This window comes from Microcebus murinus, chromosome 13 (genome assembly GCF_040939455.1).
Source record: "Microcebus murinus isolate Inina chromosome 13, M.murinus_Inina_mat1.0, whole genome shotgun sequence".
NCBI classification, from domain to species: Eukaryota; Metazoa; Chordata; class Mammalia; order Primates; family Cheirogaleidae; genus Microcebus; species Microcebus murinus.
The window spans coordinates 42,585,758-42,605,818 of NC_134116.1; the positions used below are offsets into that span (position 1 = coordinate 42,585,758).

General features: G+C 36.3%; 1 protein-coding gene across 1 annotated transcript; it reads left to right on the plus strand.

The window, feature by feature from the left end:
* The first annotated feature begins 18,233 nt into the window (after positions 1-18,233).
* On the plus strand, positions 18,234-18,902 carry LOC142874836 (kelch-like protein 1). The gene has a single exon (XM_076009385.1). It carries the CDS (start codon positions 18,348-18,350, stop codon positions 18,852-18,854), a length of 507 nt encoding a protein of 168 aa, XP_075865500.1. The 5' UTR covers positions 18,234-18,347; the 3' UTR covers positions 18,855-18,902.
* Positions 18,903-20,061: the final 1,159 nt, after the last annotated feature.

Sequence of the window (20,061 nt, forward strand, 5' to 3'; positions counted from 1 at the left end):
AAAAATTTGTAAACTTTGCATTTATCATCTCATCAAATTGGTTACTTCATGACACTTACCCAAATGTTCTGGGTTTTTTTACTGGTTTGTTCAGTTGTTTATGGCTTTTCTTCCTAGACTTTTAGCTCTGTGTAGAAGTGGGAAACTTGTTTTATAGTGCAGAGTTACAGGCCCACAGCAAGTGTTCAACAGTTACTTGTTTCATGATTGAATAGATTCCAATAATTTAATGGCAAATATTTAATCTCCTTCACCTAACAGTCTAAATTATTATTAGAAATTTAAATATATAAATATTGGACAGCCTTGGTCTAATCAAATGGCAGATTAGTTAAATCACTTATTTACTGAAGGCCATCAGGTCTCTCCTTATAGATCAATTCTATATATTTTGTATTGTAATTCTCCTTCATCTTTTTAACAACATGCAAACTGTTAATCAACCACACCTTAAAATTCTCTTGTGTTTTATTGGAATACTCTACTGAAAGGGGACATATTAGAAGTTGTATGTGTCAATGACACCCTAAAAACTATCATGCTCTCCATAATAATGATAGAAAAAGAAATTGCAACTGTGTGGAAGTAAATGCCTACTGTTAAGTTGACTCCACTTAAAGGATTAAGACAAGTTTTGGAATGCCTAACAACTGTTATTTGCCACATAAGCTGATCTACTCTCTATCTAAAAGAAATACATGTCAAATTATGGGTTAATCATATTTGGAGCATATATATTTCAAAATTCTTGGGACTAGAAGTGTCTTGACTTCTCGATTTTTTTCAGATTTGAGATTATTTGCATATACATAATGAATTATTGTGATCCAAGCTTAGATGGAAATTCATTTATATTTAATAATAACCATATACACATAGCCTGAAGGTAATTTATATTGAGCATGAACAAAAGGTTTTCACTTACACTTGTCACATGATGTAAGGTGTCAAATATTTCACTTCTGACATCATATCAGCACACAACAATTTTAGATTTTGGAGCTGTTTGGTTTTTGAATTTTCAGATTAGGGATTCTCTACCTGTATTTATTTTCACTTTGATATCATTCATTGTTATCATTCACTATCATTTGAATCTATTCAGACTCCACATATGTTCTTGCATGTGCATGTATACACACATGAAATGCATTTGATTAGGAAACAATCAGTTCACATTGTAATAACTGCTTTATTCTGTAGCTTTATTTCAGATCACTACCCACAGCAAAAGAAAGGCAGCTCTGAAATGGGTCAGTGAAACACAATTTTATATAGAGCAAGTATGTAGCTTTAGAAGTTATTATGTTGCATCTGAAAATTAAAATTTTACAACCCTCTATAACCTGTAAAATTCTCTCTTGTGAAAAAAAGAGATAGACTCATGCAGGGCTGACTAAAGATCTAGGGAACTGTGTGATTGCTAACTAGGCTTCTCTAATTTCTTTTGTGCAAGTCTGATAAACAAGCATGAGAAACAATTGTGAAAAATTGTTGCAAAAGCTGTATGTACCTGATAAGAATTAGAGAAGTTTTAAAAACATCTTATTTTAGGGGTTAATAGTAACTTAAAATTGTGTGTTTGTGTGTTATATCTTCTATTAAGATATGTCCCTCTTCCCTTCACTGCACAGGGCTGAGTACACAACTAATTCTCAAATAATTGATTGATTTTTTTTGAAATGTCCAGTGGTTTCAATTAGCTCTGCATGGTTAGACATTTTTCTGAGTGTCAGAAATCTATAGTGTGGGTTTGCAATTTTCATATAAAAATATAGATTTGTAGGAGTAGATCAGAAATAATGAATGAATCTTCTGGTAAACTTGTTCTGTGGGATGTAAGTGTCAATCTTAGTTTCCCTAGGCAGGAATCTGCAAAGTCAGAGAAAATTTCAAGTCTATTTTATAATGTGCATTATTCTACCACAAGAAAACCAGCAATTTGACTAGCATTTCATGTAACTAAATTTTCACTACAGAGAAAAACACAATGATGATTTTATAATGCATTATATCTGGTGGCTAATATCTATAAACTCTATGTACTCAGTTCAATAAATATTAATAAACAAGTCACATAATTTACAAAATAGCCTCATATTCCTAGTAAAATTTATTGTTTCACTCACACTATCAGGGATTTACTTAGTGCACTATCATTTCTCTTAATTTCCTCATCGTTCAATGCCATGATTTTTTTGTAATCTCTGTTATTTATTTATTAACTTCTTCTTATTCCCCCCACTCACGAAAGAGTAAAATTAACTTAAGTGATTACCAGCTAAAGCAAATATTTTTATTATATTTCTCCTACTTCAAATGATTTTAGAATATACCTCTATATGTAGACATCTATGAATAAAATTATGTAAAAGATTGATTTTCAATTTTTGTCATTCCCTTGTAAAACTTCAAGCTCACCAGAAAATAAATGCTATGATTAATCGGGAATCATAAAATCAAGTGAACAGAAATTTGTATTTCCTTATAAAATGCTATTGAAAGTTGCAAAACTTACTGTATATTGAAAAATTTGCTACCAGAGATTTTTCTACAATAATATGAAGCTTATTTAAGTAGACAAATGATTCCAATGTAAATACAAATATCTACCTCTACTTAGACATCAATAAAACATTACTTGTTTAGCAGGTTTCATTTTATTTGATCCACACAAAAATCTAAGGAAGTAGGTCTCCCTTATTACCTTCCATCCCCTAGATAAGGAAGCTGAGATTTGAAGATGTTAAGTACATTGCCCAAATCCATACAGCTAGCGAGTAGCAGAGTAGAGTTTGAGTCATGATTTGGTTTCAAAGCCTGTGAAGTTTTCATTCTGCAATGTTGCTTTCCAGTCAATAGACAACTATAAGAAATAATACACATATTATTTTGCTAATGTTGTAATTTAAATATTGTTATGCAAATTATATTTACAAATATCGTATATAACTGCAATACATTTTTAGCTACATATTCTATTTTTCAACAATCACATTTCTTGCTTTCATGTCATATTGCATGTAGTTATATTATGCTATATTACATTATTATTAGTTTATTATTGATTATTGTAGTATTTAACATATGAAAATTGTTTTCTCACAAGTATATTTATTTTCTGGGATATATGCATTCATATTTGTATCCTCATTATTTTCCAATGTGCTTGGAACTTATTTTTCAATATACGTTTATTAAATAAAAGAAATATATAATGAAAAAATTGACTTTTTAATTTTAATCAGTTTAGCCTTTCCCTTCAGTATCCAAATCATATACTTTTCAGGAATCATCCCTCAAAAAGTATGATATAATATCCAACATGTGTCAGTACTATGCCCTTCGGATCAAACTTAATCATATATGTAATGACATGCATAGTAACATCCAGTAATGTGGCTATAAGGATTCAAAAAATAAGGGAAAGTGGATCCATTCATTCTGCAGTAACTCATGTATCATCCTTTCTACATTCCTCAAATTATCTAACTTAAAGTCACCCTTAGATTACAGTAATTGCTTCAAAATATGTTTTAAACTGGTAGAAGTTCTTTAGAAATATAGAATTATGCTGAAATGCATTTTACAGAACAAATAAAAGTAAGATTGTTATTTTAAAGGTCCGGGGGAACTGCCCAGGCTGTGACTTCTGCAGTCCTTGAAGAGTGATGAAGAGCTTTGAGTGTTCCTCAGGCTAAATTTGAAAATCACTGGAAAAAAACATGCTTTTTAAATTTTTTATTGTACATATTTAAGGTATATAATATGATGTTTTAATATACACATGCATAGTAAAATGATTACAACAGTCGAGAAAATTAACATATTCACCACGTAACATACTTACCTTATTGTGTGTGTGTTAGAAGAATACCTAGAATCTACTGTCTTAGCAACTTTTCAGAATATGTTACAATACGGTTAACTATAGTCCTTATGATGAACATTAAATGTTAAACACTTATCCTACAGAAGTACAACTTTGTACCCTCTTTAATAATTCAAGATAAAATGCAAATAAATAGCCCATTAATACTTGACCAATATCAGTGAAGGAAAGAGAGAGAGAGAGAGAGAGAGAGAGAGAGAGAGAGAGAGAGAGAAAGGTTATTTTCGAGGAGTAAAAGATAGATAAGACTATCTAAAGCACAGCTTCCTGTCTAGAAAATAAAAAAAAAAAAAAATCACCATGAACTTTGAAGAAATTCTATTTCCTAAGAATGCTAGACCTTGCCACAACTGTTGGTCCATGTTTATATCATCTTTTACATTCTTTATTTCCATAGTCTTCCATTTTCTTTCTCCTACCTTGGTTTCCTCTGTGTATTTTTGTCACATCTGCCAGGGTGATTTTAGAAAACATGAGTCAGATGCTATCACTCCAGTTCTCCAAATCCTCCCATGCCTGTTTATCTCATTCAGAATAAAACTAATATCCCTGCATTTGTGAAAGATCCTGTAAGTGACCTGGTGTCTGCTGCCTCCCTGGGCTGACATACAATTCCTTTCCTTTTTGCTGACTCAGTTTTAATATTTTTGATCCCTTAAATATGCTGAAATCCATCATGCCTCAAGGCCCTTGCTTTCCCATTCCCTCTGCCTGTGGCACTGTCCCAGATACAGGAACTGCATGAGCTTTCACTTCCTTTTGGAGGCTGGTAAACTTCCACCTTATCACTGAAGCCTAGCGATTCAACTAATAAAGCTTGACTTCTTTCCTTCAAAAATCCCTATTTTCTTCCATGGTTTATTTATTGCTATAGATATCTCCATCATCTGATATACTTATTTATTTGTTGAATCTTAATTTATATTCCTTTTACCTTTTTTTTTATTGCCACATTCCTATCATCTTGAACATGACCTGGCACAAAGTAGTAAGTATTCAACAAAACTGTAAATAAATGAAAGGATGAATGATGGATGAAATTTTTAATATAACTAAAGCTTAGAATTTAAAAGTGAAGATTTTTAAAGTAACTTTTAATAATTCCAATAAAAAATCATCTCCCAAACTATATTGCACATTGCATTGCTTCTTTGTTAAAATGAGTGTGAATAATATGAGCTGAAGTTTTCTTGACTATTTTAGAATTCTTTAGTAATATAACTGAGAATACTGAAATATTCCAGAACAATTGAGTTTTGTAACTCTCTGTTCTTATACTAAATAACTCTAGATACAGAGTTTCACAGTACTTTTTAAAAAATATTATGCATTTTTTACCATCACTTCCACTATGAAGTGCCATTCCCCTTTCCCCATTGCTCATTATAATAAATTCAAAAGTATTTATTATTTATTTGTTTCTCATGCCATGATAGGCATTATTAGGCACTGTGAATTCAAAATTAAATAAGAAACATTGCCTGTCCTCCAGAACCATCTTAAACTAGTCTAGTAAAATAATCTTCATTTTTCAGAAGCTATTGCTCCCCAGAAGGAAATATTATACTATTTTTGTTTCTTTCTCTCTCTCTCTCTCTCTCTCTCTCTCTCTCTCTCTCTCTCTCTCTCTCTCTCTCTCTCTCCTCTGTCTCTCTCTCTCTCCCTCTCTCCAAACACACACATATAATACACACAGACTTGCAAACAATACACACTGCCATGATCTAAATGTGTTCCTCCAAATTCTTGTATTGTCAATTGAATCGCCAATGCGACAATGTTGGGAGATGGGGCCTTTTGGGAAGTGTTTATATTATGAGGGCTCCTCCTTCATGGGTGGATTAATGCCACTATAAAACAGGCTTGTTTAAGTGGGTTCTCTCTTCTCTGATCTTCTGCCACGTGGGCACACAGCCTTCAGTCTCTGTCTTGCTCTTCTGCCATTATAGCATGCGGCAAGAAGACTCTTACCAGACCAAATTGCAATGTCTTGATATTGGACTTTCCATCCTTTCTGAAGGCTGTGCCTTGTGAAAGAAGGGCATAGCCTTTCTTTACAAATTGCCCAGTTTGTGGTATTCTGTTATTAGCAGTACAAAAATAATACACACACATACACACACACACACACACACACACACGTGCATACATACCCCTAAACATGCACACACACATACACATTAGAAAGAAAGTTTAATTTTGAGAGGTCTCTTTACTTTTTGAGAAGAATAAATTCATACAACTCATAAAAGGATACTGAGAATCCCTACTCATAGTGAGTTTGTCATCTCTTTTTATTTCCTGTACATTAATTAAAAATATAGGAGGGAAAATACAGCTATGGAGGATTATCTAAGATAGTTAATAGAATAAAATACCTGTGGCAAGTGGAGTTTTAATTTTCTTTTTTTTGAGACAGAGTCTCGCTTTGTTGCCCAGGCTAGAGTGAGTGCCGAGGCATCAGCCTAGCTCATAGCAACCTCAAACTCCTGGGCTCAAGCAATCCTGCTGCCTCAGCCTCCCGAGTAGCTGGGACTATAGGCATGTGCCACCATGCCTAGCTAATTTTTTCTATATATATTAATTGGTCAATTAATTTATTTCTATTTATAGTAGAGATAGGGTCTCATCTTGCTCAGGCTGGTTTCAAACTCCTGACCTTGAGCAATCTGCCTGCCTCAGCCCCCTAGAGTGCTAGGATTACAGCCGTGAGCCACCTCGCCTGGCCTAAATTTTTTAACATTAAGTATGTTTTACAATGCCTACCTAATAAGATTTTCATAAGGATTAAATGAAATAGTTGTCTTACACTTAGTAGGATATCACAAAATGGTAGATCTCTTCTTAGTTTCCTGGATCGATATTTAAGAAGGAAATAATTATACTATATACATTTTTCTGAACGAACATTTGGAAAAAATATTGTATATTTAAAATGAGAATCTATCAAGTGTGAATCTAATATGATCTGCAAGCTAATCATTTGTTTTTCCACAATTTTGTATAACTTTGTTATATAGACATGCACACTAAAACTTAGGTAGACTATAATTTCAGAAACTATATAGATGTATCTGTTCAGATACATCTATATACATATATTTCAGACTTTACCATATTCCTGAGTGTAATGCATGTCACATTTCCTCTGATCAATAAAGAGCGAGAATTTCCATTTTTCATGATGGCCAACAGTTAGAGTAGCAGAAAAAGGGAGAGGTCACCGTACCAGCAGGAGATAGGCTTCAAAGTAAGGGGTCAGTGGGTTAGCTTCCCATAGGGCTGACAAGTAATATTTTTTTGGATTGAGGGCCAGAGGCATCTTGACTCATAGTTAAGAGTCAGAAAAATATATTAAGCATCTTAAGTTGTAATTTTCAAATTAGATATTGGAAGCCAATTTACTTATAGTAACAATGTTCAGAAGAAATTTGCTCTCTCAGAATAATCTTCCCCATACTCTGAATATACAATTTACTTAAAAATCACAGTACTATTTCTAAAAGAGAGCATGCAGAAAATGTTGTTCTTAGCTTTTATATGTTCACATATTACTTACACATGAACTTTTGAAAAAAAGAGCATTTTAAAACTATTCACAGTTTTTATAATATTCCTAATCAGAACTGTGTTAAGACAAACCAAATATTAGTTTTTAAAGCCATGTATTTTTTTCCCTAGATTTTTAAAGGATCTGGTCATAATGTGGATGAATGAAAATATAAAAATTCGTAGATATGTCTTGAGATAGAAAAAGAAATGTAGAAATCTGACATGAGAAAATCTCTTAAAGTTTTCAAGACCTATGTCCCAAAAGAGACATCAAAAAATATAATACCATTTACAAAGATCATTAGGGTTGACTTAAAAGAAAAGGGCATTTTCAGGCCTCCTCAACACATGCACACACACAAAAACTAATTGTAACAATATTGAAAATATTTTAAATTTCTATTATTTTGTCCACATTTACATGGACATCATAAACTCTTTTTTTATGACTTCAGATCTGTAATTTATAAACTGTAATCTTATTATTTTATTGTGATCATATGGTTAAAGCTTCAGCAAACTCATATCACAGTGAGTCAGGCAAATTTAAGTACACCATGTAAATAATGAAATTGGTTTCTTTATACCAGGGAAACAAAAAAAATTTTCGTTTGTTTGGTAAACAAAAAAATATTTATTAAGAATTTTCTTTTTGAAAGACTGCAATGTCAGCTGTTTCTGTGGGCTTGGGGTAGGACAATGAAAGCTACATCCTCTATGTGTCTGAACTGCATCTGTGGGACCCTGGTGCCCAAGCAGCTGTCTGCAGCCTGTGCACAGGAGCCTGACCTCCAGGCCCTAGCTTCCTTCTGCTTGCCTGGCCTTGATCTTACCCTCCAGGCCAGGTTGAACCCAGAGACTCTTACTGCCAGTAAGTTGGGAGCATCTTGTAGACAGGGCCCCAGGCTCCCAGCCCTGCCAGGTGCCTTCTGCCCCACAGACCTGAGCCAATCAACAAGCATCATACTGCTTCTCAATCCTCCAGGTGAATTTGTCCTCCCCAGGGGGCTTTAACTCCTCAGGCTCTGTCTTGCTTATCCCCACCCAGACATTTCACAGCTCGAACCTATACGGCAGGAGCAACAGGAATACAGTGGGTTCTGGGGTACTCTACGTGACTCCAGAGCCCAGTCATTCTTGGTGGACTGCCTCTCAGAGAGAGGTTGAAGAAGACTCAATTGCTCGTTTTTTTCCACCGGGTCTCTTTTCTCTTCTGCCCTACCATACCCATGGCTACAGAAAGATTGAGCCCCCACATAGATGCTCCCACAGTGAGTGGGGATCAGACCTCTCCCTTTGAGGTCCTGCAGTGGACTGAGGGGTACTTGGCCTGGAAGCTCCCTACCAGCCAGCCCTCCTTGCTGCTGCTTGCCTGGAAGCTCCATTAGAGCAAGACAGGATCTGAGGCAGAGGGAAATTGAACCACCTTGGACACCCTGTGGGTGACAAGGGACCAGCATCCTTATAACTGGCATGGTCAGAGGTTGATTTCCAGGGCCCAGGGATGGGTTACAGACCAGATCCTGTACACCCATGCCTTGAGTGCAGTACCTGGGAGCACAGAGGGGCTATTTGTGACCTATTCTTGGGAGGTGCGAGTTGCCTGCAGTGGCATATCAGGGGGGAAGAATACAGCGTGGGTCCTATCTGTGGTGTGCTGGTGGAGCAGCCCTCCTCCCATGGCAGGGCTGTGTTCCCAGTTCAGGCCAGGATCCTTCACAGTAACCTCCCTGTCTGCATCACAGTTGTGGGAGAACTTGGATGTTTTGATAGCCTACCTACTGGCAGAGACTCAGGAGAAACAGAGGAACAGGGATGGGTTTAAAGGAGTGAGACCCACTCCAGACTGCCAGATTGCGGACCTCAGACAGCCCACCTCCACATGTAGACTTTCTGGTTGAGTGGGGTCACCTCAGCCTCTCCCTTGCAGCTTTGCCTAGAGCCTGGAATGGGCTTTTAACCCCTGCACATACCTTGCCAGCATTTGTGTAACTTAAGGGGAGGCTCACCCAATCTAACACCAGCCAGCCTCAATCCCCCACCCGCCTCTTCTGTGGTGGAGAATAAAGGACTCACCTGGAAGTTCCAGAGCCACTCCCACCAACTAGGGCATTAGAGGGCTTCTTCTGAGGAACTAGAACTGGTGATAAGATGCACAAATGACAGTGAAGCTCGTTCCCCCTAGCAAACACCAACTACTGACAGGGAGGTCAATTTGTATGCTTTTCACAAAATTTACCAACTCAGTCATAGAGGATGTGGTTGATTTTCACCAATAAGCACCACTTACTGACTCAGAGATTAAAATAGGTAAGTTATTAACTAAGAAAAAGAAAATTCAAAAGCAAGAAGTAACAGCTGCTCCAGATGATGAAGAATCAGTAAAAGAACTCTGGATGTGTGAAGAATCCGAGCAAAAGGTCACCTCCAAAAGGGAACACCAGCTCCCGAGCAATGGCTACCCATCAAAAGCAGAATATTGAAATGACAGATGAAGAATTTTAAACATGGATTATAAGAAATCCAAATAAAATACAAGATAAAATAGAAACCCAACACAAAGAAACCCCCAAAACAATGCAGGAAATAAGTGAAAAATTCACTAAAAAATCAAATTATTAAAGAAAAATCAAACAGAACTACTGAAAATGAAAAATTCATTCAGGAAACTACAAAACACAGTGGAAAGCCATAAGAACAGGTTAGATCAAGCAGAAGAAAGAATCTCAGAACTTAAAGACAACAAAATTCAATTTAAAAAGTCAGTCATAGAGATAAAGCAGAGAAATAGGAGGAATAAGCAAAACCTACAAGATCTATGGGACTACATAAAGAAGCCTAACATAAGAATATCTGAGGAAGACAATGGCAGAGGACATAAACAGGTGGAAAACAATACCATGCTTGTGGGTCAGCAGAATCAACACTGTTAAAATGTTTATACTACCGAAGGTGATCTACAAATTCTATGCAATCCTTATTAAAATATCAACATCAATTTTTGCCAATCTAGAAAAAATAATTCTACATTTCATGTGGAACCAGAGAAGACTCCATATAACCAAAGTAACCTTAAACAAAAAGAAGTTGGGAGGCATCAACTTATGAGACTTTAAACTATACTGCAAGGCTCTATAGTAACCAAAACAGCATGATATTGGCATAAGAACAGAGTCATAGATCAATGGAACAAGATTGAGAACCAAGATATAAAACCATCTTCATGTAGCCATCTGATCATCTGATCTTTGACAAAGCATTCAAAAACATAGACTAGGGAAAAGAAACCCTATTCGATAAATGGTGCTAGAAAAATTGGATAGCGATATGTACAAGACTGAAACAGGATCCGCACCTCTCATCTCTCACAAAAATCAACTCACGACAGATAACAGACTTAAACCTAAGGCATAAAACCATAAGAATTTTAGAAGAAAACATTGGAAAAACTATTACAGATAGCAGTGTAGGCAAAGAATTTATGAAGAAGATCCCAAAGGCAATCATAGCAACAACAAAAATAAATAAATGGGACCTGATCGAATTAAAAAGCTTCTGCACAGCCAAGGAAACTATTACTAGAACAAACAGATGGTCTACAGAATGGGAGAAAATATTTGCATGCCACACATCTGATAAAGGACTGATAGCTAGAATCTGTATAGAACTCAAGAAACTTAACAAGAAAATAAATCAAACAACCCTATCAAAAAGTGGGCAAAGGACATGAACAGAAACTTTTCAAAAGAATACAGACTAAAGGCCAACAAACATATGAAAAAATGCTCAACATCTCTAATCGTCAGGGAAATGCAAATCAAAACCACAATGAGATATCACTTAACTCTAGTGAGAATGGCTTTTATCAAAAAATCACAAAACAAGAGATGTTGGCATGGATGCTGAGAGAAGATAGGAGCACTCATACACTGCTAGTGGGACTGCAAATTAGTAAAACTTCTATAGAAAGTAATATAGAGATATCTCAAAGAACTAAAAGTAAAAAGTAGAATTACCATTTAATCCTGCAATACCACTAGTGGGTATTTTCCCAAAGGAATAAAATATATTCTATAATAAAGACATCTGCATCTGAATGCTTACAGCAGCACAATTCACAATTGCAAAAATGTGGAATCAACCCAAGTGCAAATCAACATGAGTGGATTAATAAAAATGTGGCATATGTATACCATGAAGCATGACTCAGCCATAAAAAACAATGATGAACTAAAAGTTTTTGTATTATCCTGGATGGAACTGGAGCCAATTCTTCAAAGGGCACAAGACTGGAAAAACGAACACCACATGTACTCTCCATTAAATTGGCACTAATTGATCAACACTTATGTGCAAATATGGCAGTAACATTCATCAGGTGTGGAGCAGGTGGCAGGGTGGAGAAGGGAATGGTAAATTCACACCTAATGGGTGCAGTGCTTACTTTTTGGGGGCTGAGCATACTCGCAGGTCTAACTTGGGTGGTGCAAAGGTAATATATGGAACCAAAGTATTTGTACCCCCATATTAATCTGAAATTAAAAGAAAACTGCAATGCCATACAAAATAGTAATGTTATACCCCAAATGTTTTATACATTAAAAAATATTTTTGAACAATAATTGTATATATTAAAGTTATATACATCTATATTAAATACATCTATCTATTCCTATATATCTGTATGTATATATTATATATTAGGTTTTACCCTAGAACTATTTCCCTAAAAGAAGTAAGGGTTTTTTAAAGTGATATTATATTTCCCTGAGCAGTACCATTAACCAGACAGGACCCAGTACAAAAATAAAAATAATGAATTTTTGCAAACTCCCTTCAAGTTTCTGAATATAATTTTGGAAAATACAAAGGCAGATAAATACAACCTAAATGATGTTAAATAAATGATGATAAATGATAACCTGGGTTATCATTAATAGGAATACATTCTTTTAATGCCATTTTTAATTCATATATTTATGGAATTAAATCAGCAATTTTCATGAGAATTTCTCAAGTTTACACATGCATTGCAAGGGCCTAATCAAAAGGTCAAATAAACCAAAGGGATAGAGTGGATTAAAATGGCCACTGAGGATTGATTAACACCTACAAATGTTTATTAAGCAGTTTCTTAATTGCTACTTAACTAAACTATACCTATACTGTAATGAAGATTAATAGGCCCTGAATAGTTTTTTTTTAATTTGTTTTATGAGATTGGAGTTCTTGATTATGCATGGGATAACTTAACATTACCGACATATGGTATTATGTTTCAATCATTTTGTGAAATAATGTTATTACAAAAATGTCTTCATTTAATGTATACATTTAGAATGCTGAATACTTATTTTAAATGGTATACACTAATTTTAAATAATGTTTTATATTGATGTATATAGATATATTTTATTAAAATTAATTAAAGAAAAAACACAGGAGCCATCACAAGGCCATCCAACTGTTTTTGTTGGATATTACTATGTAGAAACAACTTTCTAGACATTATAGAAGAGCTGTCAAAATATTCAAGATAATTAGAGTCATTTTTATTAGATAAGTGTACATTAAATTGAGTTGCTTTAGAAAATAATTACTAAAAGTGAGAATTTTTCAGCCACTAAAATGCTTGGATTCTGCTATAGTTTGAATGCTTACCTACTCCAAAACTCATGTTGCAACTTAATCCCCAATGTGGCAGTATTCAGAGGTAGAGTCCTTAAGAGGTCATGAGTGCTTTGTCCTTATGAATTGATTAATTCATTCATATATTAATGAATTGATGGGTTAATTCTTTAATTGATTAGTGGGTTATCATGGGAGTGCAACTGGTGGTTTCATAAATAGTAGAGAGACCTGAATGATCACACTCATTCTCCTCACCACGTGATACCCTGCCCTGCTTTGGGGCCATGCAGAATATACCTGCCCGAAGGAAGGCCCTCACCACAATGAGCCCTAGATGTTGGACTTCTCATCCTTCCTAAATGTAATAAATAAATTCCTTTTGTTTATAAGTCACCCACTTGCAGGTATTCTATTATAAGCAAGAGAAAATGGACTAAGATACATCTAAATTTAATTTTGCTTATTGCTTAATATTTGAGTTGTGGGAACTTCAAGTGTGATGTATTTCACACCCTGTTGGATCTAGTAATTATGTGAAGAGTTTTATATTTGTGTTAATTATAGTAAATACTCGAGCATTCTACAGATTTTCAGTATCCTGCTTAAACTCTTTTGCTTACATGTCATCAGGGAACTATAGCAACCATATGAACACTCCTTTGAAAGCCTGTGATTGACTGAACTGACAATTCAATATAATTCAATAGTGTTAGAATAATTGAATCATTTTTTTCTTCAAAACTAAGTGTGATGTGATAGAATTCTTTTTTTTTTCAGCATATTGTGGGGATTCAATGGTTAAGGTTATGTATATTGCCCTTGCTCCCCTCCCGCCTCGAGTCAGAGCTTCAAGCATGTCTATCCCCTAGTTGGTGTGCATCACGCTCATTATGTATTATATACCCATCCCCTCCCCGATCACCTGCCTGACACCGGATAAATGTATTCCTATATGTCCACTTAGGTATTGATCAGTTAATACAAATGTTATTACAGTTAATACAGTTAATACAAATGTTACAACTCTGTTGAGTACTTGCGGTGCTTATTTTTCCATTCTTGGGATATTTCACTTAATAGAATGGGTTCCTGCTCTATCCAGGAAAATACAAGAGGTGCTATATCACCATTGTTTCTTAGAGCTGAATAGTACTCCATGGTATACATATACTATATTTTATTAATCCACTCATGTATTGATGAGCACTTTGGTTGTTTCCACATCTTTGTGATTGTGAATTGTGCTACTATAAACATTCGAGTGCAGGTGTCTTTTTCATAGAGTGACTTTTGTTCTTTTGGGTAGATACCCAGTAATGGGATTGCTGAATCAAATGGTAGATCTACTTGTATCGCTTTAAGGTAGCTCCATATTGTTTTCCACAGAGGTTGAACTAGTTTGCAGTCCCACCAGCAATGTAGGAGTGTTCCTATCTCTCCACATTCACACCAACATTTATTGTTTTGGGACTTGTTAATAAAGGCCATTCTCACTGGAGATAAGTGATATCTCATTGTAATTTTGATTTGCATTTCCCTGATGATTAGAGATATTGAGTATTTTTTCATGTGTTTGTTGACCATTATTCTTTCTTCTTCTGGATAGTTTCTGTTCATGTCCTTTGTCCACTTTTCGATAAGGTTGTTTGATTTTTCCTTGCTGACTTTTGTGAGTTCTAAATAGATTCCATTTATCAACTCTTTATCAGATGTGTAGCTTGCAAAATTTTTCTCCCATTCTGTGGGTTGTCTGTTTGCTCTCTTGACAGTTTCTTTGGCTGTGCAGAAGTGATCTTTATTATGTCAATGTCCTCTTGCCTATATGGTTGATTATCTTAAATCTTAATTTAATTGACTCACAAGTCAATTATAAATTATGACTGGTTAAATAATTCTCCTTCATGAGTTCTGCCAGCAGACTGGAAGGAAGTTAGTTCTTCCATATTTGCTACTACTTGGCATTGGACCTGGTGTATGGTAAGTGCTCAAATAAAATTTTTATATTGAATAGTGGATAGATATATTAATTTGTTCAATATCACACAAGCTATATTTTCAAGGATTTTATCTAATATGCAAAGTTAAGCCATGATACCCAAGTAAATTCTTTCTCTCCTTCCCTTCCTTCTTCCTCTCTCCCTCCTCTCTTTCCTTCTTTCCTTCTTCCCTTTACCCTCCCTATTCCTTCCTTCCTTTTTCTTTCTTATCTTTCTTTCTCTCCTTTTCTCTCTCTCTCTCTTTCTCTCCCTTTCTTTCTTTCTTTCTTTCTTTCTTTCTTTCTTTCTTTCTTTCTTTCTTTCTTTCTTTCTTTCTTTCTTTCTTTCCTTCCTTCCTCTTTTCTTTCTTCTTCCCTTTCTTTTCTCCTATTTTTTTCCTTCATTTTTTTCTTTCTTCCTTTCCTTTCTTTCCCAACAATATTGTAGTATAGTAACAATCAAGTGAAAATAATATAATCATCTTTGTCAATCATTTCAGTTTAACATAATTTTATGCATACTTTATTTCCTAAATCATAAATATTTTCATTTGATTATTAAGAAGAGTTATATTTAAATATCTTTCCCATGAAGAGTAATTATTTCAAACTTATATACTTTCTGCAGATTGATAAATAAAGGTAACTATATTTAAATAGGTTATCACCACGTTTTAAACAGACAAAATATTACTACGAAATTAACAAATAGGCATTATTTACTATCTGCTAAATATGACTTAATATTTTTAAATCATGTTTCTATTATACTACAACTCAATCTTACAACTCTTTTGGGTCATATAAAATATTGACCTTTGAACAGATAACTTTTAGTTGTGGAATAGTAATATTAGTACTGAAGAGGAAAAGGAAAACACAACATTGAATTTCAGAATTTAAAAATGAATTTTATGTTACAGTTTTTGAATGGTGACAGATACTAAGCAAGAAAATATACGTACAATAGACTAGCATTGTATATGTTATTTTATATTATTTTAAATAAATAAAAAATATGTCAAGTTAGAAAAATCCATGAAACACCAATTTTTCCAGAAACCATTTAATTATATGCACTTCAAATTTCCACATTACCTCGGATGAAGTTTTCTTTGTCCTGTTTGTGATATGTAATTTTATACTCTATTTTTTTCCTAAGGGAACTACTTACTTCATTCCATTCTTGGATAAAAAGTATCTGTCCCCATTGTTTTCTTTAAAGGGGTTTTTGCTTTTTTTCTTTAAGCACAGAATACTGAGAGAAACATAAAGGCACAAGGGATTGCAGTCCAGCTGTTGTGGCATAAATCAATATTTAAAATACACAATAGTGATTTTTCTTCCCCTGAAATAGGGCTTTCATGCACTTAATTTCTTGATATTAAAATGTCCAACTTTGCTTAAGGACTTCAAATTTAGCTTTCGTTTCTACTAATAGTTGTTTATAGCTCAAGAATGATGTAACAGAATAGTGATATAACTGTGCTTCGATGTTTGATTCCTATTCCCTGTTGGGGGATGCTGAAACAGTGAATTTCTTGAATGGACAACAACCATATTCCTGGTTGAGTTAGAGAACACACTGATTCCCTGGTTCCCTTGCCTTCAGCAAAGGATACTGGGTTCTATTTTAAGGGCTCATTAAAGGAAAAGTAAAAAAAAATTCCATGTATTCCTATCTGGAACGTGATTACAATCCTCATCATTATCTCTCTCTCTCTCTCTCTCTCTCTCTCTCTCTCTCTCTCTCTATATATATATATATATATATATATATATATATATATATATATATGAAAAACACATCTTCTCCAAAACCTATTTGTAAGATAGTAGCCTTTGGCTATACTCATTTATTGCCTAAACTCTTCCATGCATTTTATACAATGATTTATATACTGGAAGGTTATGCTTTGAAACTCCCTTTTATCATTTTATTCCATTTTTGGTTTACACTGAGAACAGCTTTCATTCCGAGGCTGCACACCAAATGCACTGATTTTGCAAAACCCGTCCCCTGCGTTCAGATGCCCATCTTCAAATATCTACCCTGCGCTTCTGGCCCCCCGGGGTGAAGCACTGCCTGGGTGTGTTAATAGCCGAAGCACAATGTAAGTGTCAGGATGGTGGCATCATCCCTCTTTGACGCCAGTAGCCCTGTTTCTTCTATGTCTCACTACACAGAAACTAAGGCTAAAGGTTAAAGGATACAGTTTATTAAATAATTCAAGCCATTAACCTGCAACCTGCAAACTGATGGCAGCCTATTAAGTTTACACTGCCATGATTCATGTTTGGTGTATACTGATGCTAAAGCATAATGCCTGTTTGCTTTCCTTGTATTGCTACGCAGTAATGAAGTGAGGAAGGAGGGTGAAAAAAGGTGACAGGACCCGCGCAAGGGGACAATAAGAGCAGCAGACTCACTTGCATAAAGAAGATTGAAGCCTTCCCTCCCTCCCTCCATCTCTCCGTATAGGCCCCAGTGCACATCTGCGTCACTTAAGGGGGAGGAGGAGGCGCTGAGGCAGAGAGAAAATTGTACTGTGAGGATCTTGACAGCTTCACGGGCGGGCTTTTCCTTTGGTCTCCCTACATTTTCTGGAATATTTTTTTTACAAACTGACAACATAAAACCACCCTTTCTCGCACTGCAGAAAGCATTTCAGTTTCTTAGAGATAGAAAACAAGCTATAAGGGCGCCCTCCGAGAGGCCAAGAACAGGGGCGCAGGTGCACCAAGAAGGCTGGCAGGGGATACGCTTCTTCGCGACTTGGGGCTCTTTCTCTCTGCGCGCTCCAGGCACTGTACTCAGCTGCAAGGACTGGAGCGCCGACACCTTCCCGACTAAGAGCTCCGTTCTGCCAGGAGCGCATCCCATTCAGGTGTTTCCAGCTGCGGCTGCCCCCAAGCCCCGCGCTTTGGAGCGCGCAGATCTCCCTTCCTTCCGCATCTCCAGCCTCAGAGCCGTCCCTCCTCGCCATAACCACGGGGCCCCTGCTTGGGGATCGAGGATTGTAAGACCTTGGAGTCCCACTCCTGCCTCTGCTCCTGGGCAGTGGTCTCCCCACGCCCAGGTCCTGCGGACCTTGACCGCGGCTGAGCCGCGCGGCTTTGCCATCAGCGCTCAGGTCTTCGCCTCGCAGGGCGCGCAGCCCGCCTCGCCTCATCTGGCTCTCTGGGTGCAGAGGGCGCATCCCTCCTCTTCCTCCGCCCCTGGGCTCCGCTGGCTCCGCCACCCGCTAGCCAGTCTACTGCGTGAACTGCGATCCCTTTGCCTTCTTTGCGTAAAGCATGTCAGGCTCTGGGCGAAAAGACTTCGATGTGAAGCACATTCTGCGACTCCGCTGGAAACTCTTCAGCCACCCGTCGCCGTCCCCCGGTGGCCCGGCGGGGGGCGGCTGCCTGCAACAGGACGGCAGCGGTAGCTTTGAGCACTGGGGACCCAGCCAGAGCCGCCTGCTCAAAAGCCAAGAGAGGAGCAGTGGGAGCGCTTTCTGGAAGAAGGCTTCCTCTTCTTCCTCTTCTTCTTCATCGTCCTCCCCCTCCTCTTCCTCCTCTTCCTTCAATCCCCTGAATGGCACGCTGCTTCCAGTTGCTACAAGGCTGCAGCAAGGGGCTCCCGGGCAGGGCACCCAGCAACCAGCCAGGACCCTCTTCTACGTGGAGTCCCTAGAGGAGGAAGTGGTGCCAGGCATGGACTTTCCTGGACCACACGAAAAAGGGCTGGTCCTGCAGGAGCTCAAAGTGGAGCCCGCCAACTCGGGCCAGGCAACAGGTGAAGGATGTGGACAAAGGTAAAGTAAATCCCCATGGGGCTTCCAAGCATCTCCCAATTTCCACTGATATCTCCACGTGAGCTCTTGTAGTTACTAAGTTTAAAATGTTTCAGGTTGAAAATGTGGGTTAAGAGATGCCAGCTTATGTTTTATTACCCAAGTTCTAATTTCATTAAAAGTTTGGTCATTAATTTCTATTGGTTCAAATATATTACTTTTCTTTTCAGAAGTTTTCAGAGTTGTAACCACCGATTGAACATGCATGCATCTTGGTGAATCTCCAAATGGAATGGGTTCTCGTATTTCTGAGATTGTAGTGCCTGTCTGTCAGCTTCTGTCAGTAAATTATATTAATCTCTCCATTATCTGATGTGAGGTGTAATTTGCTTTAAACATCATCAGAATTCCCCTCATATACGGACCTAGTAACTGACTTGGCATACTATCTAGCACCCCTGTGGTTCGCGTCTATTCCAGGAGTAATGAGGTGGACAAAATGAGGCCAGTGGATAGCAGCACTGTCTCTCTTTCCATTCCACCTCCAGAAATAGTCTTATTTTCCATCTCAACTTCCCTTTTTGTTTTTGTACTTTGTGTTGACTTTTGTTCAGAGTAAGTCTTAGAATTAAACTGTTGCTAAGTTCCTTTGCATTCAGCTCTCATGATTTGTTGGCTCAGTATTGGAATTGTGTATGTTTACAAAGCAGCTCAATATTTATTTCTAGTTTATTTCTAATATTACACTTCCGTTTGTAGATTTCTGCTACTTTGAAGTCTTATACAAAATACTTCATGCACATAAAACTCCTTCTGAGTTTCAAATTTCTAGGGAATTGGCTCATTATTATTCTATACCACATTATTACTAGTTTTGTCATATAGCTAGGATATGAAAGGATTTGCATTTAGATATATATGCTATTAGAATACATTATTAAGGAAGAAATGCAGAAGAAATGTAGGAAAATGATAATGAATACGTTGATCAATCTTAATTACCACTCAATAACAAATTAGAAACATAAGTAATTTGTTTAACTTTTGATTGATTGAACTGGCTTCTTATAAAGTTGATTAAGTAGCAAAAATATATAAAGCAAAATCATACATAGTATTATATGTGCTCTTTTATTAAGCTGGCAAATGTGAAGTTAAATATACAAAAAATCTTTAAATTTTTTCAATTATATGCATTATAAATTTAAATTTGAATTTTAAGGGCCTTGAAC